Genomic DNA, 27,023 nt, shown 5'->3' with positions numbered 1-27,023 from the left:
GATCAATTAAGGTCCATTTCCTCTTCTCACGGTGTTGGCATGGTCGGCAGGGCATAAATTGCCCAGTAAGATGGATGATGTGTGTTCGTGTGTGTGTGTGTGTGTGTGTGTGTGGTTGTTCAGTTAAGATGGATGCATATGGGACACACAGACAGAGAGAAACAACAAAGTTTTCTGCATGATTACGCCGCCCATGAAATCCTATAAATCCAATCAATCCCAAGCCCCGCTTGTGTTTCTCTGCTCTCTTTCTATGTGTGTGTGTGTGTGTGTGCATGTATCGTCTCAGAACACACGGAAAGTTCTTATCTTTAGACTGATTGCACTATTTATCACCATGGCAGGGTAATCTGGTAAAGTGTTACATCTAAAAGATGAATTGCTATGAGTAATGCATTCAGTACTGTAGTAATGCAAGTCTCGCTTGCCAGACTCATGGCACTCCAGACAAGGCGGCTATGTCCAAAAGACAAAACCCCGTCCAATACAGTGCCTTGCGAAAGTATTCGGCCCCCTTGAACTTTGCGACCTTTTGCCACATTTCAGGCTTCAAACATAAAGATATAAAACTGTATTTTTTTGTGAAGAATCAACAACAAGTGGGACACAATCATGAAGTGGAACGACATTTATTGGATATTTAAAACTTTTATAACAAATCAAAAACTGAAAAATTGGGCGTGCAAAATTATTCAGCCCCTTTACTTTCAGTGCAGCAAACTCTCTCCAGAAGTTCAGTGAGGATCTCTGAATGATCCAATGTTGACCTAAATGACTAATGATGATAAATACAATCCACCTGTGTGTAATCAAGTCTCCGTATAAATGCACCTGCACTGTGATAGTCTCAGAGGTCCGTTAAAAGCGCAGAGAGCATCATGAAGAACAAGGAACACACCAGGCAGGTCCGAGATACTGTTGTGAAGAAGTTTAAAGCCGGATTTGGATACAAAAAGATTTCCCAAGCTTTAACCATCCCAAGGAGCACTGTGCAAGCGATAATATTGAAATGGAAGGAGTATCAGACCACTGCAAATCTACCAAGACCTGGCCGTCCCTCTAAACTTTCAGCTCATACAAGGAGAAGACTGATCAGAGATGCAGCCAAGAGGCCCATGATCACTCTGGATGAACTGCAGAGATCTACAGCTGAGGTGGGAGACTCTGTCCATAGGACAACAATCAGTCGTATATTGCACAAATCTGGCCTTTATGGAAGAGTGGCAAGAAGAAAGCCATTTCTTAAAGATATCCATAAAAAGTGTCGTTTAAAGTTTGCCACAAGCCACCTGGGAGACACACCAAACATGTGGAAGAAGGTGCTCTGGTCAGATGAAACCAAAATTGAACTTTTTGGCAACAATGCAAAACTTTATGTTTGGCGTAAAAGCAACACAGCTGAACACACCATCCCCACTGTCAAACATGGTGGTGGCAGCATCATGGTTTGGGCCTGCTTTTCTTCAGCAGGGACACGGAAGATGGTTAAAATTGATGGGAAGATGGATGGAGCCAAATACAGGACCATTCTGGAAGAAAACCTGATGGAGTCTGCAAAAGACCTGAGACTGGGACGGAGATTTGTCTTCCAACAAGACAATGATCCAAAACATAAAGCAAAATCTACAATGGAATGGTTCAAAAATAAACATATCCAGGTGTTAGAATGGCCAAGTCAAAGTCCAGACCTGAATCCAATCGAGAATCTGTGGAAAGAACTGAAAACTGCTGTTCACAAATGCTCTCCATCCAACCTCACTGAGCTCGAGCTGTTTTGCAAGGAGGAATGGGAAAAAAATTTCAGTCTCTCGATGTGCAAAACTGATAGAGACATACCCCAAGCGACTTACAGCTGTAATCGCAGCAAAAGGTGGCGCTACAAAGTATTAACTTAAGGGGGCTGAATAATTTTGCACGCCCAATTTTTCAGTTTTTGATTTGTTAAAAAAGTTTGAAATATCCAATAAATGTCGTTCCACTTCATGATTGTGTCCCACTTGTTGTTGATTCTTCACAAAAAAATACAGTTTTATATCTTCATGTTTGAAGCCTGAAATGTGGCAAAAGTTCGCAAAGTTCAAGGGGGCCGAATACTTTCGCAAGGCACTGTATCTACGTATCTATCGTCTTACAAATCCTTGCCGCTCTTGCCCAGCACTTTGCCGTAAATGGTGACTGGATTATGTCCCCAATGGAGAGCAAAGGCTACATCTAATTAGCTTGGTGTTTCCGGGCTACACCACCTTGTATTATTTTTCAATTGAAGTCCATCTTCATCTAATGTTTGTGAAATTAGAAACTTAATGGAGCTCATTCATGAATTAATAATCGAGCCAGCTTCACAGTTCCGTTTCCACTTTAAGTGTCGTGCCACTGAGAGTTGTAAAGAGCAACCCAGAATAGGAAGTTCCACTTGGGGCACACTCTCCCGAAAGATAACTGGTATGGGATGAAGGGAATACTTTACCCCTGAATAGGTTTGACAGACTATGTAGGCATTGAATTAGAACAACCCAGGGAGGAAGGCTTTGTCACGTTCGTCATAACGACGAGACCAGGGTGATAAGAATACATACTTCTTTTAATGGAGAATAAACACTGAACAATCTCTACAGAAACGCCCGTGACACTATGCGCCACCACGAGTACTGACAGGCAACTCCACATAGACAATAACCCATAAAACCAAAATGGATGATAAACGATAAACAGCTGTCTCTGATTGGGAACCAATTCAGGCCACCGTAGACCTACATTTACCTAGACAATACCAAAACCACATAGATATACAAAAAAATCCTAGACAAGCCAAAAACACATACCACCCTCGTCACACCCTGACCTAACCAAAATAATAAAGAAAACAAAGATAACTAAGGTCAGGGCGTGGCAGGCTTAATGGCAGTGCTTTAGTGACATACCCATATTCATTGAATCATCTTTCACATCCTCATGTTTCAAATCACATTTGATTTGTCACATGCAGATGTTATTGCGGGTTTTTGCGAAATGCTTCAGTGTGGTAAGGATGTTCACAAGGTGCTGAGTCTTGTTCTTCATGCAAAACAAGTTTTTATTTTATCATTCAAGTCTTAAACTCTTGGATTTATACTTGTACTCAAGTGTCATCTTCAGTCAAAACAATGTCCCCGTGGGCTTGTGTCACAGCGAGCATGATGATGATGAGGAGAAGGAGGAGGCAGAGGACAAATTGAAAAAGGTGCTTCTGCACTTGAGGTGCTGCCTCTCAAAGTCTCATGGTCTGGACCCCAGCGTGGGGTATGACTATAGAGAGAGAATGTGTATATCTCTCTGATAGTGAGTGAGACAGGAGGAGGGCTTAAGAGATTAGACCTTCCCCTGTCCGCTGTGTGTATGTGTGTGTGTGTGCGTATGCCTCTCCATCTGTGTGTGTGTAGCGTCAACCCCTCGGCGAATCTACTCTCTCTGCGCTGCGGGGAGGCGTCTTCAATGGCAGCGTATTTGCAGGATGCTACCGTCCTGCTCCTCTCCGTCAGGGAATTAGGCTTTACTCCTCCGCCTCTCCGACTGAGAGCTTCTCTCCTCTGCTTGCCTCCATCCATCCACTGCTGCGCTCATTTGTGAGACAGACAATGGAGAGAAGGATTTATAGGACAGTTGGCAGGAAAGGCCCGTTTGAGAGGATGGTAGCGACACGGGCTGCTAAGTAGGTTCGTTTTCTCACAAACAAGCAAGAAACCACATGCTGTATGCACACACACGCACAAGCACGCTCACATATGAACACACGCAGGCACACACGAACAAGCACGCTCACATATGAACACATACACACACACACACACACACACACACACAAACACACACACAGTCCTCCTTCAAAAAGGAAAGAGGTGGCTACAGCAGATGGTTTTCCACTCTTATTTTGTATCCTGGTTATTTTCAGGTCCAGGATAATGACTCCAATATGTTATTGTAGGTTATGGATATGGATATTCATCGCACCAATGAATGTAACCCCTCTGAAGGACTAAATATAATTAAGCAGAATGCTCGTGGCTTATTTTATTATTCTGTTAAACGGTTTTCTCTCTCTGTGGTTTAGGCAAAGTTAATCTGTGGCCTAATGTTGAATTCATTCCCTTTAATCCAATAATGTAATGAATGGGACTAGGCACTCGGAAGCCTCGACATAGATTCATCTGTTTATTGTTTGTCTCGGTTTAGCCGGCTAATGTAAATGGCATTGACGCCCTCTCTGCGATTCATTGCACAGTAATGTTCAATATTTTCATAACGTCACTTAAGGCCCCTCTTGGAAAAATTACGTATTTATTTTCTATTCTTTCTATTCTAGACATGCATGATGCATTAGACTACATTTTTGTAGTTTTGAAGTTCCTATTTCTTTACACTTTTTGTATTAGTCTTCAACATAACTCTTCCTGATCGTGGTCTGGGACTATGCACCTAAAGTATATCTGTCTGGAAGCACCGATCCATCTGTTGATGTGTCATTCTTAGCTACTGATTAGTTATGTTGGGTGAACCCGTAGTTACTGGTGAGTGTAGGGGTTAAGATGTCTATTGTGTTTTGGGCCTGATGCTTGTCACTGCTATCCTATACTATTCTATGGAGACCACTTAGCTGCTATCTTCTCAGACCAGAGGTGGCTTAACGTATTTGAGCTGTGTGCCTTTTTCCTCTGAGAGTTCAGTCCTCCTTTTGACATTTTGCCTTAAGCTCATTAACCATGTTTGGGTTTATAATGGCAATCTTTCCATACCTCAAGTCAATACCTCGATACAACACCTCGATACCCATGGGTTACTGATCTGGAGTGTCTGTTTAGTAAATAGTACAGAGGAGTGTGTTTATGTGTTTGTGTGTGGGCACATGCGTGTGTGCGTCCATGTGTGTGTGTCGTCCGTGTGTGTGCACATGCGGGTACATGTGTGTGTGACTACCGGATTGAAAGTTCATCCCAGTTCACATTACACTTATCAGTGATTAGCCCTGTGGAAGAAAATGTACCGCACAGCCATTTACCCCCAGTCCGACATTTAATAGACATGATTACAGAGTTAATTGTGAGTGGGGACCGTAAGAACCAAGAGAAAGGTCAAGTGAATAAAGAAGCAGTCTATTCTTATTTACAATAACATTTACTCCGAAATGGCACAATCAATTATTTGACACTAATCTCTATTGGGCACAAAATAATCTGAAACACAACAAAAACAAACAGCAAATGCATCCAAGTTTGTAGAGTCACAAGCTTTATGTAATCATTGCGTGCTAGGAATATGGGACCAAATATTAAACTTAAGTGAATAAGTGGATTTGTCCCAATACTTTTGGTTCACCCGATTTGGATTTTTAAAAAATACTCGCAAATTACAGCTGACAGTCTGCACTTTAACCTCATCGTCATTGTTTCATTTCAGTACAGAGCCAAAACAACAAAACATTTGTCTCAGTCCCAAGACTTTCGGAGCTCACTGTATGTGTGAGTGGGAACAGTAAGAACCGATGGGAGCATAATCAGTAGAGAAAGTTCAAGTGAACAAAGAACTGTGTCTCCATGGTGATGAGACAGTTAATATCATATACGAGATGAATCATGAATGGACCGTATATAGGTTTAAATTATTACCTCACTCCAGTCCAGCAACATCTTTAGCAGTGAAATTGGCTCATACATAAAATAATATATTATCACGTACCAGTTACTCAGATTCCTGGTTAGTGACATTTCAAGAACTTGAAAGGCTTGATATTCTATACTTCGAGTCATGACTTCACTGATAGGTAGATTGAGAAAATCAGATACTCTATTTTTCGAAACAGCATTGCTTTGTGTTGCCCTTAGAGGAGTCTACGTAATAGAAATAGAAATTCCAACACGCTGATATTCTTGACGCTTCCAAACAGAGGAGTCTACAGCCATGACTTAGGGCGAAGCTACTGTGGTGCTGACTGTAAGAGCATGCATAGGGCTACGGGATTTATGTATAGCCTAGGCTAGCATTAAGCTTGAATGCTTTGGCATGCGTTGAAGGAATGGTTGTGTGCTGGTGTTATTGATATACAGGTCAGCTGGTGTGTGTAGCCTTTGTGGCCCGAAAGGCATTATGTTGACTGGGAGAGCCGGATAAATAGCTTACATTATATTAGCGTGACAAGTGGAGACTGAAGAGAGTGAGTGACACAGAGAACGAAGCATGTCGGGGCTGTCTACGATGGGATTGCGTCACGATACTACGCCTTCTGTTTGGGGCATTATTTTCAGTAGCCTAGTCAGTGGGATGTGTACCATACTGTGCCACAGGCTAGTAATAGCCTACACTTGGTTTTATAAAGCAGCTGTTATGAATGTGCCAATGAAATCAGTAATCAATCCAGTTCTTGACAGTTGTGTGTATTAGGTTTATTACTTTATCTAGCATCATATTTCTTTGTCTTATCCGTCCTCTTACCAAACTACCACTGGAGCTACTGCAAAGTACTTTTGCATGGATTGCTACTAGCGTTAGCGCAATGACACGCTAGCTGTTCCCATAGACTTCCATTTATTGAGCCAACGTCTATCCATTTAAATGCGCGTCTCGGCAGAAATATTTCTTTAAATATAGTTACATTATTTGTTGCAGTGGTGGCAATCATTTATTTGAATGAATATAGGGTAAACAACGGAGAAGCTTCCCTATGCTACAGGATGGGAAGCCGGGTCGGGAAACAAGGGAAGCAATTTAAAGCCTCTAAGCAGTTGTGTGGATGCGGTTAGAAGTTATGTGGTTGAGGTTAGAAGTTGCCTTCACCCCTTACTGTATCAAGGCTGAATTGGAGTGATGTAGATTATGGAGGCCACATTTTTACCAGCTGTTGCTCATTTTATATTCACAAGTCAATTCTTTTTGATAATTAATTCATAGGGGAGGGCTATGACATGCAACAAAGACTGAGACCAGAATGGAGTACTACAACACGGTAGTAGTACTTTCTCTGACACATTTTTAAATGTGGATAGTTGAAAAGCAGTGATTCAACATCAACATGCTTTTGGCTGATGGTGTACACTACAGAAGGTACCTATTAGACAGAAAACGGCGGAATACACATTATTTCCACATAAACTTTTAACCTAAATCCAGTGACATATTGAATTAGAATTAAATAAATGATGAATCCTACTGACTTCTCAACCAAATGTAAATCAACACTAGTGGGGTAAACACTGTGGGGAATGATCGACAGACCCTTCCGACCAAAATAATTGAAGCATAATGTTCTTACACTCAGACTACTGGTTTGTAAGACTCTGCAGCCTCACAACCATGTTATTAGTATGCACAGCTTGACATCGTTTCTCTCCTTGCAATTCAGTCCAATCAATATACTGTATGTCTCCTTCTTTCCTTTTTTCTCGTTATACATTCTCTGCAGCATTTGGACAAAATGTTCTCAGAATGACCACACAATAATGTTCTGTATGATGATATACTGGCCATTCTCAACTTCCTCTCGTGTGTGAGGACCAACATACATTCTTGACAAACATGTACAATAGCAAATAGCAAGGGGACCACATTGAATACCCCACGTTTGTGGTCAGTTCATAAACAAAGAATGTCTCGCTATAAACTTTGACCCCAGTGGTCACTCACGCCCTTTCTGATTGAGACCCATCCTGTTTAAACCTCTTCTTGGCATCCTCTATCACAGGATTAGTTGAAATCTGATCCCTCTCTCTCTATCTCTCTCTATCTCTCTCTCTCTCTCTCTCCCTCTCTCTCATAGGGAAGAACATCTTGTTTGTGAAGTTTACAACTCATATATCCACCCCTACCCTCCCCCTCCTTGGCTTTGACTAGGCTGATAAGGGCTGATGTCCTCATAAACCATAAACACCCCACCTCCCACCCTCTATTATGTGGCTTAGAGTAGACCAAGCGGAGGAAAAAAGGGGGGTGGGGGGGGGTCGCTCTGCACCAGCGGATGCCCTGGGGTGGGGGGTGTGGGGTTCAATGGTGGGGGTGGGGAGTCTTGTTAAACCATAGCTAATGTTATTGGTTACTGGAGTGTGAAAGTAAAAAAATCTAAGAAGATCACCGAATCTGAATTGAAATCCTTGTGTTTTATACGGCATAAGGGATCCTTAAGTAATCTCAGGATTTCACACCAGAAAGTCACGATGAGAGACCCAGCCCGGATATCTGACCACATGCAGTAATGGTGTGTCTGTGCCCGTGCGTGAGTCTGATGATAATGTTCAAGGTGTGATTTATAGAGGATGAGAAAGTGCCTTGAGGCCTGGCTGTCGCGTCCCTGACCCTCTGGCTGGTGATTTAGTGTGATAAGTGAGTTTCCTTCATCAGGTGCATTCAGACTGTTACAATAGAGGAAATTGGAGCCTGAAGAGACCATATTACTACTGATTATTAGATTCACTACCCAGTCTGCTGCTCCTCTGCTGACTCTTTGATTCTAGCGCATACTGAGATACATACCCAAGGACACCTATCGTAGAAAAAAGAAAGCCAGGCGCCGGGCACTCAGGTGTCTGCTTAAATGTTGAAATGAATTTGAGGGACTAACAACTATTCAGGCTGTAATAGGTCTATGTGAGATATATATTTGATAGATCTATTCTAGAATCTGCCTCTGCATATCCTCTCCTAGGTGCACTTCTTAAATTCATTCATGATTCATAACTTAATAATGCTGTGAAAAATGAGGATCTTGTTTGCGGCATATGAGAGTCTCTGGGTTGTTGTGGGCCTGGAATTAATGACCTGGTGCTGGATCAAACTGTATTCATGAACTGTCTCAGAGTAGGAGTGAAACTGATCCTAGATCCTACTTTAAGACTATTAATACAGGCCTAGGTCCCCAACAACAATGGCGTTCCGGACTAAAATTAGAGTTTGCATGGTTTTTATCCACGGTCACAAAAGGCCCCTGCAAACACACAATTGCTCCCTTTCAAATGTGTTGCTAGGATACGAGCGCAGCAGAGACTAAATCCCCTCTGTGTTTCGTTTCTCCAGCTGCAAAGCTCAGACATTATGTTATGTTATGTGTGTGTTGGAACCAGTTCAGGGAACAGAACAGAAAAACGGAGAAAAATAAATAAATAAATCACATAAGTGATCTATACTGTTCCGGAACAGAACTGTCATTTTACAAGCATGGGAAACATTTCAGAGATTTAAAAAGGAACAGAAAGGAACTATATAAACCTTTAGTTTTTTGTTGTTGGTTCGAACCAGTTCAGAAAATGTGTTTTGTTGGTCAGAACAGTGGAACGGAACAAAAAAAATGATGATTCTGCTCAGAACGAAAGGATTCATTTTGGTTCCAACCCTTGCTGAAGATAGGTCATTAGCTCGGCATACAAATCGATTGTCTGATTAATTGTTTCTGATTTATGTTATTTATTAGTCGATTTTCAAGTGTCAGCATTTCAAGTGCCCGTTTGGTACTTTTAAAGTAGTCCTCTGAAAAGTGTGTATTTGATGCTTAGAAATCCGTATCTAATTCAACATTATTGATAACAATACAAATGCTTTTATTATCTGATGAACCAGCATGCAATCCATTGTTTTTAAACCCCTAATGGTGTTTCATGAATCCTGCCTAGTGCCTTGGGATGAGCATCATTACCTGAGCCTGTCTGTCGCTATGGCAGACGTCTCCAGGGAAACCAGGAAGATGCTGTTCTATTCTGCTGTTCCGCTGTCTGTAAGTAGTGCATTCTAGAGTGTTGCTGAAACAGCTGTTGCTTGTCATATTGTGTTTCCTTGGCGATGGGTTGATCATGTCACTGTACGCTCCAGGTAGTCTCTGACTCTGGGGGACACATAGTGACTGAGTGTTCAGCTAAAACAGCACTTAGGGAGGGTGGTTGCTAGTGACAACCATGGACCTGTCAATCATGGTGTTGTCGACCTGTTAGGGAAGACAGGGAGCTGGTCTCCTGCTGTGGTACCTAGAAGGCTGACATGATCAGTACTGTTGTTCAGGGCCAATGACATGAATAGTGGAAAGGATACTAGTACTGAATGTTCCAGAGTTGTCTTACTGGGCATGACTAGTGCTGTTCATTTGTAGGTTATGACATGTAGTCAATTGATTCACTCAAGCCCTTTGCCCTCAGAACAGCCTCAATTTGTCGGTGCCCAGACTCTACAAGGTGTCAAAAGTGTTCCACCGGGATGCTGGCCCATGTTGACTCCAATGCTTTAGTTGTGTCACGTTGTCTGGATGTCCTTTGGGTGGTGGACCATTTTTGATGCACACAGGAAACTGTTGAGCGTTGCCCATTCACCCTCTGAATGGCACACATACACAATCCATGTCTCAATTGTTGCAAGACTTAAAAATCCTTCTCCCCTTCATCGATGTTATGACCATATTATAACAGGTTATGTCTGCATATTATGACATGGTTATCACCTTGTCATAACGTGCTATGGTGCTGGGTGTCAAGTAAAGTGTTACCATATGTGACTCACCACCTGGATTCGGTCTTATGTAGCAACATTTGAATTTCTGTTTTTTACATTAGCTAAAAGTAGAGACTCAGAGCTACAAAATGGTATATCATACACTGCATTTGAGGAAACATTGAGAAAGTAATTCTGCTTTGAAAGTTGATCAACTTGTTAACTCACTTTTGAGAAAACCGTCTTTCAACATTTTGGTACTCCTATTGGAGAGCCCTTCTTTGTCTACACCTGTTCAGCGTTGTTCACACCCTCTTAGGCCTTAACCCCACCCATCTCTTTATAACCAGCTACTTCCAGACATCTAAGAGAGATAGAACAGCTCACTGAAAATTACTAACCCTATTGCTCTGTGGTTTTGCGTTCAGAGCACACACTGGACGCTCTGGCCAATAAGTAGGGTTGTTCCGAAAGCTCTGACTTTACAACTACAGTCAAGCACCCAAGCTAACTGGCTAACATTGGCTAGCGAACGTTACTTCCAGACGCATAATGAGGGCACACCCCACTCTGACCATTTTACTTTTTGCCTTTTTTTTTTCTCCCCAATTTCGTGGTATCCAATTGTTTAGTAGCTACTATCTTGTCTCATCGCTACAACTCCCGTACGGGCTCGGGAGAGACGAAGGTTGAAAGTCATGCGTCCTCCGATACACAACCCAACCAAGCCGCACTGCTTCTTAACGCAGCGCGCATCCAACCCGGAAGCCAGCCGCACCAATATGTCGGAAGAAACACCATGCACCTGGCTTGGGGTCATTGTCCATTTGGAAGACCCATTTGCGACCAAGCTTTAACTTCCTGACAGATGTCTTGAAATGTTGTTTCAATATGTCCACATAATTTTCCACCCTTATGATGCCATCTATTTTGTGAAGTGCACCAGTTCCTCCTGCAGCAAAGCACCCCTACAACATGATGCTGCCACCCCCGTGCTTCACGGTTGGGATGGTGTTCTTCAGCTTGCAAGAATCCCCCCCTTTTCCTCCAACCATAACGATGGTCATTATGGCCAAACAGTTCTATTTTTGTTTCATCAGATCACAGGACATTTCTCCAAAAAGTACGATCTTTATCCACATGTGCAGTTGCAAGCCGTGGTCTGGCTTTTTTTATGGCGGTTTTGGAGCAGTGGCTTCTTCCTTGCTGAGTGGCTTTTCAGGTTATGTCGATATAGGACTCGTTTTACTGTGGATACAGATACTTTTGTACCTGTTTCCTCCAGCATCTTCACAAGGTCTTTTGCTGTTGTTCTGGGACTGATTTGCACTTTTCACACCAAGGTACCAAGGTATCTCTTGGAGACAAAACGCTTCTACTTCCTGAGCGGTATGACGGCTGCATGGTCCCATGGTTTTTATACTTGCATACTATTTTTTGTACAGATGAATGTGGTACCTTCAGGCATTTGGAAATTGCTCCCAAGGATGAACCAGACTTGTGGTGGTCTGCAATTTTTCTATTTTCATTTTCCCATGATGTTAAGCAACGAGGCACTGAGTTTGAAGGTAGGCTTTGAAATACATCCACAGGTACACCTCCAATTGACTCAAATGATGCCAATTAGCATATCAGAAGCTTCTAAAGCCATGACATCATTTTCTGACATTTTCCAAGCTGTTTAAAGGCACAGTCAACTTAGTGTCTGTAAACTTCTGACCCACTGGAATTGGGATAAAGTGAGTAATAAGTGAAATAATCTGTCTGTAAACAATTTTTGGAAAAATTACTTGTGTCATGCACAAAGTAGATGTCCTGACCGACTTGACAAAACTATAGTTTGTTAACAAGAAATGTGTGGAGAGGTTGAAAACGAGTTTTAATGATTCCAAACCTCAGTGTTTGTAAACTTCCAACTTCAACTGTATATACTGAGATCATGTGACACTTAGATTGCACATAGGTGGACATTATTTAACTAATTATGTGACTTCTGAAGGTAATTGGTTGCACCAGATATTATTTAGGGGCTTCATAGCAAAGGGGTGAATACATATGCACGCACCACTTTTCCATTTTTATTTTTGTATATATTTTTTTTGAAACAAGTAATTTTTTTCATTTCACTTGACCAATTTGGACTATTTTGTTATATTAAATCCAAATAAAAATCGCAATTGAACAATTTTATTCGTATGTACAGATTACGTATAATATTTGATATTAAGACACATGAAAGTTCACATGTTCGAGAAGGCATTTCTGCCAAAACAAAAACGTTCAAACAGCTCTCATGTGAAGTCGTGACTTGCGACATATGCCTAGTTTCCTGAATCGGGTTCACATATTTGCTCTTATCTTGAAGTGTATTGGATTCACTGAAATAGCTCCTTCGCCTGATGCCAAAAAGGGGCAAGAGTATTAATCTTATTGCACGGTAATACTCCTTTAAACTGTTCCTTCATGTCCATGCTCAGTCGTTTTATTTTGACTTCCCCCTGATTGGCCAATGAGAATTTCACACTGCTGGGTTAAGCTGCTTAATCAGAGCAATGTCACTGCAAGTTTGAACTGCTCAGCTCTCACGGCAATTACCAAAAAATGATTGCCATCAGAATATCTATTATATTTAGGGGTTTAAGAAGTCCATTAAAAAAAATGGCTGCCAAAGTGTATTAATACCTCCTGGTCCGAACTGCTGTTGGTTAATCCTTCATTTAATGAGGTAAAGTAATGAAGAAAGTAATGGGCTACATGATGCAACGTTACTGTCTTATTTTAGTGGTGCAATGTGTTGTTCCATTATCCAGCAATTTTACATCTCTCCACTCTCTGTCTCTGTCTCCCTTGCAGGAAAAGCAGCCTGTCCTGCTAATGTTTCGTCATCAGCCGTGGTTCTAAGCATCACCTCAGGGGGTTCTACACAGAGCAACATGCTGCACCTCACTGTGCTCCTCCTTTTCCTCCTGTCCCTCACTTTCCCCTCCACGGGTGAGTTTCGTATGGTAATCACACTCTAGGGATTTTCACACTACTGAGTCGTACTGAGCCGAGCCAAACCAAGCGGTACTGCGCTGGCCTAGTTATGCAGTCACCGTAGTTGCTGGAACTTTACTGAAAATAAAAATATCAGCGCTAGCTAGCACAGGTTAGTCCGGGCCGGCACGGTAGTGTGAAAAAGGGTAACGATCTCATCTTCAGTTCAACTGCAGGAGAAATAGAATGCGTCTGTTCATTGAATTGCTACTTTTTGGGATGCAGCCAAGGTCTAGCAACTATCCACTGCATGTGCAGGCAGATAGAAGAGAGCAGGGCTGAAAATGACCTGTCTGTGTTGTGTAACCCCAGAAAACCCCTTCAGAAGTTTAGATTTCAATTCAGCTGAAACAAAGAATGTGTTGTTTGGACTCTGGCGTTCTCACTACTTCCCAACACATATCCTTCAAACAGATTGGGATAGTGGAGATTACGTTTGTTCATAGGAAGAGGTGTGTGAGTCATGCTTCGAATTCACCCGAAGGCAATGACAACAGGGTGTGTTTGTGTGTGCCTGGCCCAGCGCATCACATTGTGCTGTATGCCTGCCTGATCCGGCCTCCTCTGAAACACAACAACAGACCAGCATGCATAAATGGGTCATCCCTATGGCTAAGGGACATCGCTTTGACATAGCCGTTGAGAGCCAACAAGGAGGAAGTTAGCCTGATGATTAATTTAATGTCGTTGTTGTAGTTACGTAAACTACAACATAGTCAAGACCGTGGAGAAGGGGAGGGCTACTGTCTCTTTGGGCAGAGGTCTGATAATCGTTGTTGACCATAGAAGTAGAGTCACTAGAAGGGACAAAGTCCATCACAGAACATTGACTTGAATAGGAATGTCTGTTCTAGTAATTTCATTTTTTTGCTGTTGACAAGCTGATTCTCCACCCTACTAAGGCTCTTATTGGACAATGCCTCAGTACTGTATGTCTCATGTCATGTTACATGATGTGACATCCAACTCGAGCCTGAAATATCTTTGCACAAAGAAAATGCAGCATCATTCTCCAGTGTGCAGATTTCTATATTTCTTTCATCACATCAAACCCAAGCTGACCATGTTGAAGATGGGAGAGAGAAATCTCTCATCTCAGTGTGATTGTTTGCATGGCCCTAGTCTGTAGCCTTCAGTACACGTCTGCTGTCAATGCCCAATCACCGTGATTGTCACACATTCCATAATGCAACAAGAGACAGAAATGTATGGAGCAGTGTAAACTGCATTTTAAACTATGTAAAACAAAACAGAGACAGAAGACACTGGCAACAGCACAAATACAACAGCAAACAAACTGTGTGTGTGTGTGTGTGTGTGTGTGTGTGTGTGTGTGTGTGTGTGTGTGTGTGTGTGTGTGTGTGTGTGTGTGTGTGTGTGTGTGTGTGTGTGTGTGTGCAGGAATGTATGTGGAGTGTATAAAGTAAAACAACAAGCTTCCTTATATAAAGCAATGCAAACTAGTGATATCGGGTGAAAACTAGAAAAAGCTACAGTACAAGTCAAAAGTTTGGACACACCTACTCATTCAAGGGTTTTTCTTTATTTTTATTTTTTTCTACATTGTGGAATAATAGTGAAGACATCAAAACTATGAAATAACACATATGGAATCATGTAGTAACCAAAAAAGTGTTAAACAAATCAAAATATATTTTTAGATTCTTCAAAGTAGCCACCCATTGCCTTGAAGACAGCTTTGCACACTCTTGGCATTATCTCAATTCTGTTCATCTATTTGTCCTTTGAACTCCATAGTATTACCATAGTCCAACACAGAGAGAAAAGTACAACGAATCAACTATTTTCTGGCGGCAAAGGTAAACAAGCTTTGTGCCGGTAATAAAACCCAACACGCAGCTTGAGTTTCCTGACAAGGTTCAAATCAAATTGTATTTGTCACATGCGCCGAATACAGTGAAATGCTTTAAGAAGTTTCGAGTGGTGAAGCTCAACTTCTCATCCACCCAAACTCCCAAATATTTGTACATTATTACTTGCTCTATAGAATGTCCTTCCAAAGTAGTAATTCTATGGGTTTTTTGTGTGTTTATTATTGGAAAATACAGTGCATTTTGTTTTAGAGGAATTCAGAGCAAGCTTCAAATCGTACCGATTCTATTGATGTTAAAAGCTGTTTGAGCTTTTTCAGAAGCCAAAGTTAAACTGCTGACACTTGAATAGAGAACAGTGTCATCCGCATAAAAATGTACATCAGCTGTCTCAATGTCTCCCAATGTTGTTAATATAGATAATAAACAGCAGGGGACCTAAAATGTATCCTTGAGGCACACCCGAGCACAACTGTCTGACTTACAACCATCTGCCTTTGACAGGTAGTTCTCAAACCACTCCAGAGCATGACAAGTAATCCCAATACACTTCAATTTCTGCACCAAGACAGTATGGTCCACAGTGTTAAATGCTTTTGATAAGTCTATGAATACAGATAAACAATGCAGCTTATTATCCAGGGCACAGTGAATATCATTCAAAACCCTAAAAGTTGCTGTGACAGTGCTGTGGCTATACTTGAAAAATTATTGTGCACCACTCAAAATACTATTTTCCTGGAGGTGTGCCTTAAACTGCTTATTGACTAAGGACCTTTGCCAGAACAGACAATTTAGATATAGTTATTCAGTAGAGTGGGACCACCTCCTTTCAAAAGAGGTAGTACAAATGCTGATTTCCACAACTTGGGGATTTCATTACATTCTATGGTGAGGTTAAAGATGCATGTTAAAGGGGGAGCAATGATGTCTGCAGCTAATTGTAGTAGGCGGGGGCCTAGATCATCAGGGCCAGGGGATTTTTTAAAACATGAATTGCTCTCAGGGCTCTATGCACCTCTGAGACAGAATAGGGCGAGCATTTCACAGGGTGCTCATGTTAACCTTTTAACCCTATCAACTAATCCGCCTGCATCAAGAAAAACTGCCTGCATAAATTACCACCTGTGAGTCAACCAGCAGTTGTTTAAGGAGCTGTGCTTCTTGTTTACACTCTAAATCATTCACTACTTGCCAAATTTGGAAGGATTATTCAGATTATCAGCGGGAGAACTGAGGTAGTGGTCTGCTTTCAACTTTCGGGGTCATAGCCACACCCTGATTCTGAAGGCATTTAAAAGCCATCCAATCATCAGTTGAATCAGACCTTTTTGCTTTAGGTCATCTGAGAACCAAGGAATCTGCACTTACTTCTGTATTATTTGAATGGACATGCTTGTTGCGTACTTCCTGGAATGCTTTGTGGAAGTAAGAAAAGCTAATTCAACATCAGGGACGAATTCAACTCTATTCCAGGCAATATTCAAAACATAATGTAAAAAAAAACCTGAGTATCAAACTGCTTCCAGTTTCTTTTCATGATGATACACAGGAGGTAGTTTAGGAATGTTACCATCCTTTACACAAGCAGCAGCACAGTGATCACTTATATCAGTTACACCAGCAGCATTAAAACAATGTGGAGTGTTGGTTGAAGTAAGATCAATCAAAGAGGATTTCAGAGGACACTTTGCATTCAATCTTGTTACATTGTTAAGAATCTGAGTAAGATTATAGGTAAATGCATAGATTCTTGAGTTGGTCAGAGCTGGATGTCAACCAGTCTATGTTCAGGTCACCCATAAGCACAATTTCAGATTTGACATTGGCGTTGATGGTTACAATGTCTTTGTCAGCGCTAGATTGTCCGAGGCAGGTTTCAGAAAGCATAAATACATCTGGGTCTGCAGTTTTTATCCAGATATTCACAAGATCAATTATTGCAATACGATTTATGTGCCACTCTGACTTTTTAATTCAGATGGGGTAGAGCTGTCAGGACCTGGGTTAGATTGCACATTTCCTGACGGTAAAATATTTCGATTCACAAACAGTACTAGAACCATAGTCCAGAGCAGTGGTTCCCAAAATTGTATAGTCCCGTAACCCTTCAAACATTCAACCTCCAGCTGCGTACCCCCTCTTGCACCAGGGTCAGCGCACTCTCAAATGTAGTTTTTTTGCTATCCTTGTCAGCCTTCCACACACACACTACAGTATACGATACATTTATTAAACAGCTCGTGGGAAGTGACAAAGAGCTCTTATAGGACCTAATAATAATAATCAATAATTTTGCTCTTTATTTAGCCATCTTACATATAAAACTTTTTGTTCATCAATAATGGTGAATATCTCACCATAGGCTAATGAAAAGGGTGTGCTTGAAAGGATGCATATAACTGCAATGTTGGGTTGTATTGGAGAGAGTCTCAGTCTTAGACTCAGTCTCAGTCTTTCCACACACAGTCTGTGCCTGTATTTAGTTTTCATGCTAGTGAGGGCCGAGAATCCACTCTCACACAGGTATGTGGTTGCAAAGTGTCTTAACAGCGCGATTTGCCAAGCGCAGATACACTGACCGCAGCCCGATACAGAAATCTGGCAGTGGCTCCTGATTAAATGACATTTTCACAGAACCGCTTGTTGCAATTTCGATGAGGCTCTCTTGTTCAGATATCGGTAAGTGGACTGGAGGCAGGGCATGAAAGGGATAACGAATCCAGTTGTTTGTGTCATCTGTTTTGGCAAAGTACCTGCATAATTGTGCACCCAGCTCACCCAGGTGGTTCGCTATATCACATATGACATTGTCCCTAAGCTTGAGTTAATTTCATAGCCTCAATTTTGTCCCGCACATTGAATATAGTTGCGGAGAGCCCCTATAATCCTAGATTCAGATCATTCAGGCGAGAAAAAACATCACCCAGATAGGCCAGTCGTGTGAGAAACTCATAATGCATGCGATCAGACAAGTGAAAATGATGGCCAGTAAAGAGAACTTTAAGCTCATCTCACAATTTAAAAAAAACATGTCCCTTGATAATCAGCGCACTTCTGTGTGTTGTAAAAGCATTACATGGTCGCTGCCCATATCATTGCATAATGCGTAAAATACACGAGTTCAGGGGCCTTATTTTAACAAAGTTAACCATTTCCACTGTAGTGTCCAAAACATATTTCAAGCTGTCAGGCATTCCCTTGGCAGCAAGAGCCTCTCGGTGGATGCTGCAGTGTACTCAAGTGGTGTCGGGAGCAACTGCCTGCACGCGCATTACCACTCCACTATGTCTCCCTGTCATGGCTTTTGCACCATCAGTACAGATACCAACACATCCTGACCACCCAAGTCCATTTGGTGTCACAAAGCTGTCTAGTAATTTAAAAATATCCTCTCACGTTGTCCTGGTTTCCAGAAGAGGATGTCTTCCTTAATTGACCCCCCGTAAACGTAACGAACATATACCAGGAGCTGTGCCAGGTCCGCGACGTCTGTTGACTCATCCAGCTGTAACGCGTATAATTCACTGGCTTGTATGCGAAGCAGTAATTGTTTCAAAACATCTCCTGCCATGTCACTGATATGTCGTGAAACAGTTTTGTTTTATGAAGTCATTGTCTATATAGTTTTTTGGGCCTTTTCCCCCAGCAGTGTCCCAGCCATATCTGCGGCAGCAGGAAGAATTAAGTCCTCCACAATAGTATGGGGCTTGCCCTGACCTGAGATATCTCTGTTTTCTTTATATTTTGGTTATGTCAGGGTGTGACATGGGTGTGTACACTAGTTTTTGTATTGTCTAGGGTTTTTTGTATGTCTAGGGTTTTTGTAGATCTAGGTGATTGGTTCCCAATCAGAGGCAGCTGTTAATCGTTGTCTCTGATTGGGGATCATATTTAGGTAGCCATTTTCCCTTTGGTGTTTGTGGGATCTTGTTCTATGTTTAGTTGCTTGTCTGCACTATTCGTATAGCGTCACGCTTTGTTATTTTGTTGGTTTATTCTGTGTTCATTCTTTAAATAAAAAATAATGTATGCATATCACGCTGCGCCTTGGTCCTATCCTTATAACGAACGTGACACCTAGCCACTCAGTAGCTCACCATATCAGACGCTTCGAGCCCCTTCTTATTAATGGTATCTGTTGCTTTTATACATGTCTTACTACTCAAAAATTGTCTTTATTCTCGCTCATTAAACTCCCGTGGCTTATTTTTCAAATTGTCATGTTTAGTTTCTAAATGTCTGCGCAAGACTGAAATAGCATGAGATTAGCTACAGTATAGTCAGGCATTTTCCCGCAAGAGAGTAACGGTTAATGTGAATGGATGTTCATTATTTGACTAGGCTACCTGTATTTGACATTGTGTTATTTCGCTGAACGCTAGATGGTTTAATTTTATTTTTGGCAGTGAAACGAGGCTACTCAGGCAAGAAAAAAAACTCACCCAAATGTATAGCCCCGTTGGAATATATAAATGTACTGTTTGAGAATGTGAAGATTGTTTTAATTTCAAATGTGAATCACATTTTTATTTTTCGTACCCCCGATGGCATTGCGCGTACCCCTGGGGAAAACCTTGTCCAGAGGAACCAGAGTCTTTAACACAACATACTTTGTATACAAAAGTATGTGAACACCCCTTCAAATTGGTGAATTTGGCTATTTCAGCCACACCCGTTGCTGACACAGGTGTAAAATCGAGTGCCCAGCCATGCAATTGCCATAAACAAACATTAGTAGGAGAATGGCCTTACTGAAGAGCTCAGTGACTTTCAATGTGGCTCAGCCACGAAGTGGTAGGCCATACAAGCTCACAGACTGCCAAGTGCTGTTTTTCGGGAGCTTCATAAAATGGAAATGCGTTCTCTGGATTGATGAATCACCCTTCTCCATCTTGCAGTCTGACGGACGAATCTGGGTTTGGCAGATGCCAGGAGAACGCTACCTGCCTGAATGCATAGTGCCAACTGTAAAGTTTGGTGGATGAGGGATAATGGTCCGGGTTAGACCCCTTAGTTCCAGTGAAGGGAAATCTTAACGCTACAATTTACAATGACATTCTAGATGATTCTGCGCTTCCAACTTTGTGGCAACAGTTTGGGGAAGGCCCTTTCCTGTTTCAGCATGACAATGCCCCTGTGCACAAAGCGAGGTCCATACAGCAATGGTTTGTTGAGATCGGTGTGGAAGAACTTGACTGGCCTGCACAGAGCCCTGACCTCAATGCCAACAAATACCTCTGGGATTAATTGGAATGCCAACTTCGAGCCAGGTCTAATCGCCCAACATCAGTGCCCGACCTCATTAATGCTCTTGTGGCTGAATGGAAGCAAGTTCCCGCAGGAATGTTACAACATCTAGTGGAAAGCATTCCCAGAAGAGTGGAGGCTGTTATAAAAGGGGGGGAGGGGGGGGGGGGTCGACAACTCCATATTAATGCCCATGATTTTGGAATGAGACATTCAATGAGCAGGTGTCCACATACTTTTGGTCGTGTAGTGTATTTCAAAAGCTACATACAGTCCAGAGACATGGTTGGGGCATCAGGCCCTAAATGCATCATCCTCAGTGTAAGAGTCAAGGGTGGACAATAGCAACAGCAACATGTTCATTTACATCCTATCAATCAACATAAGAAATAACCATAGAAACTTTTCTAAGACTCAGATCTAAAATATTATGCCTTTGAGGTTGCATACTAATCACAAATATGCATAAGCTACAATAAAATAAGCTACAATGAGATAACAATAAAGTCCAAGTAATACCAATCTAAATGCATAGAAGTGCAGAGGCGTCATGCCCATAGGAGGCACCGGGGCTCAGATTTGTCCTATTTAATAAATGTATACACTATACACAGTAAATATATTTTTTACCAAGCAGTTTTACGAAGTAGGCTTTAGCTAGCCCAAATAGGTTCCCAAGCTCACCACCTCATAACTAGCTACCAAGGAGCCATTTTAGGCTATTACTCAAGTTAGAGTAGCTATCTTAGCTAGCATGCCAGCTGGCAAGGTTGGTAGACTTTAGAAAAGCAAGAAATAACCAAATGTATTGAATAATGCTCACATTCCTTTCAATCGTTTACCCCGATTTTAGCAGCGATGCAAAGAAGCATATTTTGTTTATTTAAAAAAAAAATCACCAGACAGGACGATACAGACAGCAGGAAAAGGTTGTTTCAGGTGTTTGAAAAATGCAAAATTGACCATCCATCTGCATTTACTTTGTAAGGTGTGAGTGTGTGCTGGAGCGGTGACCGAAGCTCGGGTGAGAATGGGCAAGTGGCAGGGTTGTGCCAGGTTGGGTAGTCGGGAGCGGACCGAAAGGTGGGGGACAAGCAGTGCAGCACGCCATGGGAGTAGCTTAGGTATCACACCCACTTGGGGAAGCTAGTGTCGGGAGGCTGGGTAGGAGAGGAGGCTTTTAACCAGACAGGTGCATGGTGGAGGAGCTTTCAGCAATGGCACTGGAGAGATTGTTATTCGTTTGCTTTCTCCAATCTGAAAAAAAAGATAGAGGATCTGTAATGGATTTTCTAAATGAACATGCTGACCTGCCTTGTCTCCCCCTCCCTCTTGACTCTCTTCCAGATGCATCTGTCTTCGGAGGGGAACCTGGTTTCTACGGAGGTAAGACTTGTTATGGATAATCTCAACAGAGTGTTTGTGTTTGTGTGTGTGTGTGTGTGTGTGTGTGTGTGTGTGTGTGTGTGTGCCTGCGTGCATGTGTTTCTTATCAGTTTGGAATAATGAGGAAATGTTGCAATGTCACCAAATCCAAGCAGAATCCAGAAACACACACAGCAATATGCAGATTTCTCAAATGGGATTTATCAGTAAGTAGCCTACTTAAAAATCTGACAAGAGTTACTAGAAACCATGTTCGGAGGGGATTTCTCCCCCAGCTGGTTATTAGCATGTGTACAGTGAGCACTACACACCAGATCACAAGGCATTTAGTGAATCTGTGAGTGAACTGATAAGTATCTATGTCAACAATTCATGTGAAAGACAGAACTGGAAGCGAAAGAGCAATTTAACACCTCAGACGTGATATGTGGCAGACATCCTTCTCACCAGACAGACTGACTGTTTAGTTTCTTCTCAGCTGCATCCATTCAGTAGTAACTATCACAAGGTTGTAATCTCTTGTGGACAGATGCGCTGTGTGGCTCAATAGGCTCTAATTACCTACCTGTGAATCAGTGGCGTCCAACAGTTTTTGGCGGGGGGGGGGGGGGTCTCCCCAAAGAAATCTAGCTAATATACTGTAGCTAATCTCATGCTATTTTACACATTTTGACATGACACTGAGAGAAAATGTTGCTGTTTCAAGCAAATTTTCTGCAATTCTACTCATATTACCATGGGGCAGAGAAAAACATGTGCAGTGTTATAGCTAATCCAATGCTATTCTACACATTTGTCAATGAGGCTGAGAGAATTCCCAATTTTAAAGGTAATTTCTTGCAATTCTACATATGGGACAGAGAGGAAAATGTGCAGCTACTGTATATAGCTAATTTTCATTCCATTCTACATGTTTTACAATGAGACAGTAATTAGTGTTTGTTTCTATCTCACAATTTTAACCATAACTGTTTATTAACCTCTCTGGGATATGTGGGACGCTAGCGCTGAAAATTCAAATAAATTACTATAAAAATCTAACTTTCATGAAATCACACATGTAAGATACCAAATTAAAGCTACACGTGTTGTGAATCCAGCCAACATGTCAGATTTCAAAAAGGCTTTTTGGCGAAAGCAAACAATGCTATTATCTAAGGATAGCACCTCCGTGAACAAAGAGAGAGAAGCATATTTCAACCCTGCAGGCGCGACACAAAACGCAGAAATAAAAATATAAATCATGCATTACCTTTGACGAGCTTCTTCTGTTGGCACTCCAATATGTCCCATAAACGTCACAAATTGTCCTTTTTGTTCGATTAATTCCGTCGATATATATCCAAAATGTCAATTTATTTGGCGCGTTTGATCCAGAAAAAGACCGGTTCCAACTTGCGCAACGCGACTACAAAATATCTCAAAAGTTACCTGTAAACTTTGCCAAAACATTTCAAACTACTTTTGTAATACAACTTTAGGTATTTTCTAAAGTAAATAATCGATAAAATGAAGACGGGATGATCTGTGTTCAATACAGGAAGGAAACAAACTGACGCTACCTTTCTGGTCATGCGCCTCTAACAAACAATACACTTGAAGTGACCCTCGTTTTGAACTTCTTCATTACACAAAGGAAAAACCTCAACCAATTTCTAAAGACTGGTGACATCCAGTGGAAGCGGTAGTAACTGCAAGAAGGTCCCTTAGAAATCTGGATTCCCAATGAAAACTCATTGAAAAGAGAGTGACCTCAAAAAAAAAAAATTGGAATGTTTTTTTCTCTGGGTTTCGCCTGCTACGTAAGTACTGTTATACTCATAGACATGATTCAAACAGTTTTAGAAACTTCGGAGTGTTTTCTATCCAAATCTACTAATACTATGCATATCTTATCTTCTGGGGATGAGTAGCAGGCAGTTGAATTTGGGCATGCATTTCATCCGGACGTGAAAATACTTCCCCCTGTCACCAAGAAGTTAACGTGTAAACAAATATATATTATTGATGGTTAAAGTAATTTGCCCATTGTTAAATGCATAATTAACAGTATTATTTGATGTGAACCTGTTTTTGCCATTGGGCCTGGATATCAGACTGCAGAGCTCTTTAATGCAGAGTTGTGTAAATGAGGTGGGAAGTTTTCAATTGGCTGACACCTATCACGTGATTTGTGCAGGCTAAAATATGGTGCGTTGGGATGCTATCGTAAACTTTTATGTTTGTAACAAGCATTGTAAGAAGCACTCGTTGTTACACCTCTGTAATTACAGACTGCAATTACCACCAGTTACATCTTGCTATTAGTGTAAATATGAATTATTACGATTAATTACAATACTTGTTACGGTGTAATTACACTGTAATAAGGCCCCCGTAACATTAAGTGTTACCTTGTTTTCTCCATGCTGGACGTATTCCCATTGCAAAACATTTTTGGTTGCTTACCCTACTGAAAATGACCTTGTAATTTAGCTCTCAGTCTGTCTGTTTATGGGCCGTGGCCTTAAAGCCTTGAGGCCCTGTGGAACGTCCTTCGTGATTCATTGAGGCCCTTCAAAGGCATCACAGGCAAGCTAGTCTCAAAGAGCATTTTGTTGGACACTTAACCCAAGTCCAGGAAGATTGAGAGAGTTGGAGAAAATTCTGATAGATTTTTGCTGTCCTCTGTATGGCCTGCAGTTGACTAGTTTCTCTGGTTTTAGACCTTTTGACGGTTTCCGGATGTTTTTAGACCATTCGAAGACATAGTTTACACTTCCCTCGACCACTAGATTAGAACATAGATGGGGATGGTCTATTTCAGCAAAATTTCATCACTGCAAGTTTGGCTGTACGGCATCGATATTAGGAAGGCATCAGTTGTCAGGCAACTCCAAGTCCGAGATATCAATCACATCGATATTAGGAAGGCATCAGTTGTCAGGCAACTCCAAGTCCGAGATATCAGTCACATCGATATTAGGAAGGCATCAGTTGTGAGGCAACTCCAAGTCCGAGATATCAATCACATCGATATTTGACCTGCAGTTGACTTGTCCTTCTTTGGGACGTTATTAGACAGCTCTTTTCCATTTTAAAACACACCATAGCCTGTGTGTCCCTCGTTCCACTAGATTAGAACACAGCTATGTTTGTTCCAGCAAACTTTCATCATTGACAGTTTTTTTTGTTTGGTCACTTCTGCAGCCAATAAGACATGAGAGTGTAGCTGGCAGGTGTCAAAAGAGGGACAGAACAAACTTTTGTAAGAGCTAACTAGGTTATTAGCATGATATATGCTTCCTACTGCATCTATCTTCAATGACCTGGAAAGATTTGTGTCCCTGCTTAATTTTTGGTATTCTGCGCTCTGACAAACTAGTACACAAACCATCAGTCCTTCCCTCCAGGATCCTCCAATGTATTTAAAAAAATAAAAACACTTGTAGCAAAAAAATACAATGGAAGTATGTCTGTCTCGTATAATGTAGCCCGCAAACAATGGAAGTATGTCAAGGCCATTATTGGGCCTCAGTACTCCCTAGTCCCCAGTTCTGGCCTTGCATCGACCCACAGGGTGGTGGTGGTTGAAACACTTTAGAACGTTATCGGCCTGTCAGCGTGGGTTAACAGACTGGCACTGGCCGAGGGTGCGTCCAAAATGGCACCCTCTTCCCTATATAGTGCACTACTTTTGACCAGGGCCCTGTAAAGGTTATAGGGTGCCATTTGGGACTCGGGCCTGGAAGTTCCCCTCTCATCGTTGTTGGCTGGGGAAGGACAGAGCCTAATGAAACGCTGTCTGGGGGGTCAAGGTTAACTTTTACCGCGTCTCTTCTGGGGATCCTTCCGCTGTAGCAGATGATGAGGATGCATGTTCCTCCACAACAACACACGTGATGATCTGGTTAAATGTCCTGACATTACGGCGATGATGAGGACCTTTAGGAAATGGTTTATTTGTCTGGCGTTATGTTGCCATGGGAGCGGCAACGAGTCTTGTAACAATACAGTGATCTAGATGTGTTATGCTATTATAGATGGAATGCGTGATGTTTTTGAAGGTTCCGAGAGTTCATCAGGTTCATCAATTTGTAATTGAGAAAATTCAAGTTAATTAAGCAGAGGTTGGCCACGAAGAAAGAGCATCTTACGTTATTGTAATGTATTTTAGATGTTCTGTAACAATAATACAAAAAAACGTTATTATTATTTTCTTCCTTTATGGAGAAAATAAAATGGGTGAATAACTAGAATTGACAGATTATGTGAAAATATGTTGGTTTCACGGCTTCTGTTTGGATAAAACGCATAGATAATGATACAGCTCTTTCTAGAAATAACACAAATGATGAACTGTTGAGCTATAGGAAGCGTTTCCATTGACTCTAGTCACGTTTGTTGTGCATTTGGAAGACGTAACACACACCAAGGTGACTCCTTGTCACAGAAAGATGGGAGGCCTCCTACTTATCTATAGACAAGGTCAGGGACCTGCAATGGTTAATTTACTGTGTGCTGTCATAGTGTACAGGGTATGCATAGATAGCATTATTTATATATTCCCCTCACCCACCACTATATTCCCTCACTAACCAACCAGTGACAGTCAGTGAAGGGTGAATTGAAATGATTTTGTGAGAAGGGGAACATGTCGTGACAATGCATGCAGGGTGCGTTGTTTATTCTCTCCTAGACATCATCTCTCACTCTCTCTCTCTTACTCTCTCTCCTCTCTCTCTCTCTCTCTCTCTCTCTGTTCACGGCCTCTCACGTTCTCTCTCTCATGGATGATAAGTGTTGTATCGACCGCGGGCGATCAAATTGGGTATGCTTTTGTGGATGTCACAGCAGGTGTGCAAGAATAAAGGGCCAGTCTGCCTTTGTAAGTGCGTCTGCGAATGTAGCAGCAGAGATGTGCAAGATTAAGGCCCCTGCATCTATGTAAACCCTAGGACACATTTATGTTATCTCCACTATGTGTCGTGTTGCGTGAATGCATGCAGAGCATGCTGCAGGATCTAGGGCCTACAGTAGACAGGTTTCCGTTGACCCCAAGTTTAATCAACAAAAGCAATGCTGCAAAAAAAATCATTACGAAATGTG

At 41.7% G+C, this 27,023-nt stretch overlaps 1 protein-coding gene across 2 annotated transcripts in view; it reads left to right on the top strand.

Moving 5' to 3' along the window:
• LOC110524655 (contactin-1a) overlaps positions 1-27,023 on the top strand; it is a 114,800-nt gene that overhangs the window by 48,603 nt on the left and 39,174 nt on the right. The window contains exons 1-3 of one of the 2 annotated variants that reach the window (XM_021604512.2): positions 5,878-5,964; positions 13,285-13,422; positions 21,897-21,935. In XM_021604512.2, the coding sequence (XP_021460187.1) occupies positions 13,365-13,422; positions 21,897-21,935 (97 nt within the window). In that variant the 5' untranslated portion in view covers positions 5,878-5,964; positions 13,285-13,364. Of the gene's footprint in view, positions 1-5,877; positions 5,965-13,284; positions 13,423-21,896; positions 21,936-27,023 lie in introns of those variants that run through there. The other variant, XM_021604503.2, reaches the window with a different exon arrangement.

The sequence above is a fragment of the Oncorhynchus mykiss genome, chromosome 1, assembly GCF_013265735.2.
Source record: "Oncorhynchus mykiss isolate Arlee chromosome 1, USDA_OmykA_1.1, whole genome shotgun sequence".
NCBI classification, from domain to species: domain Eukaryota; kingdom Metazoa; phylum Chordata; class Actinopteri; order Salmoniformes; family Salmonidae; genus Oncorhynchus; species Oncorhynchus mykiss.
Note: the sequence above shows the minus strand (reverse complement) of the source record. Positions and strands in the feature narration are given on the sequence as shown.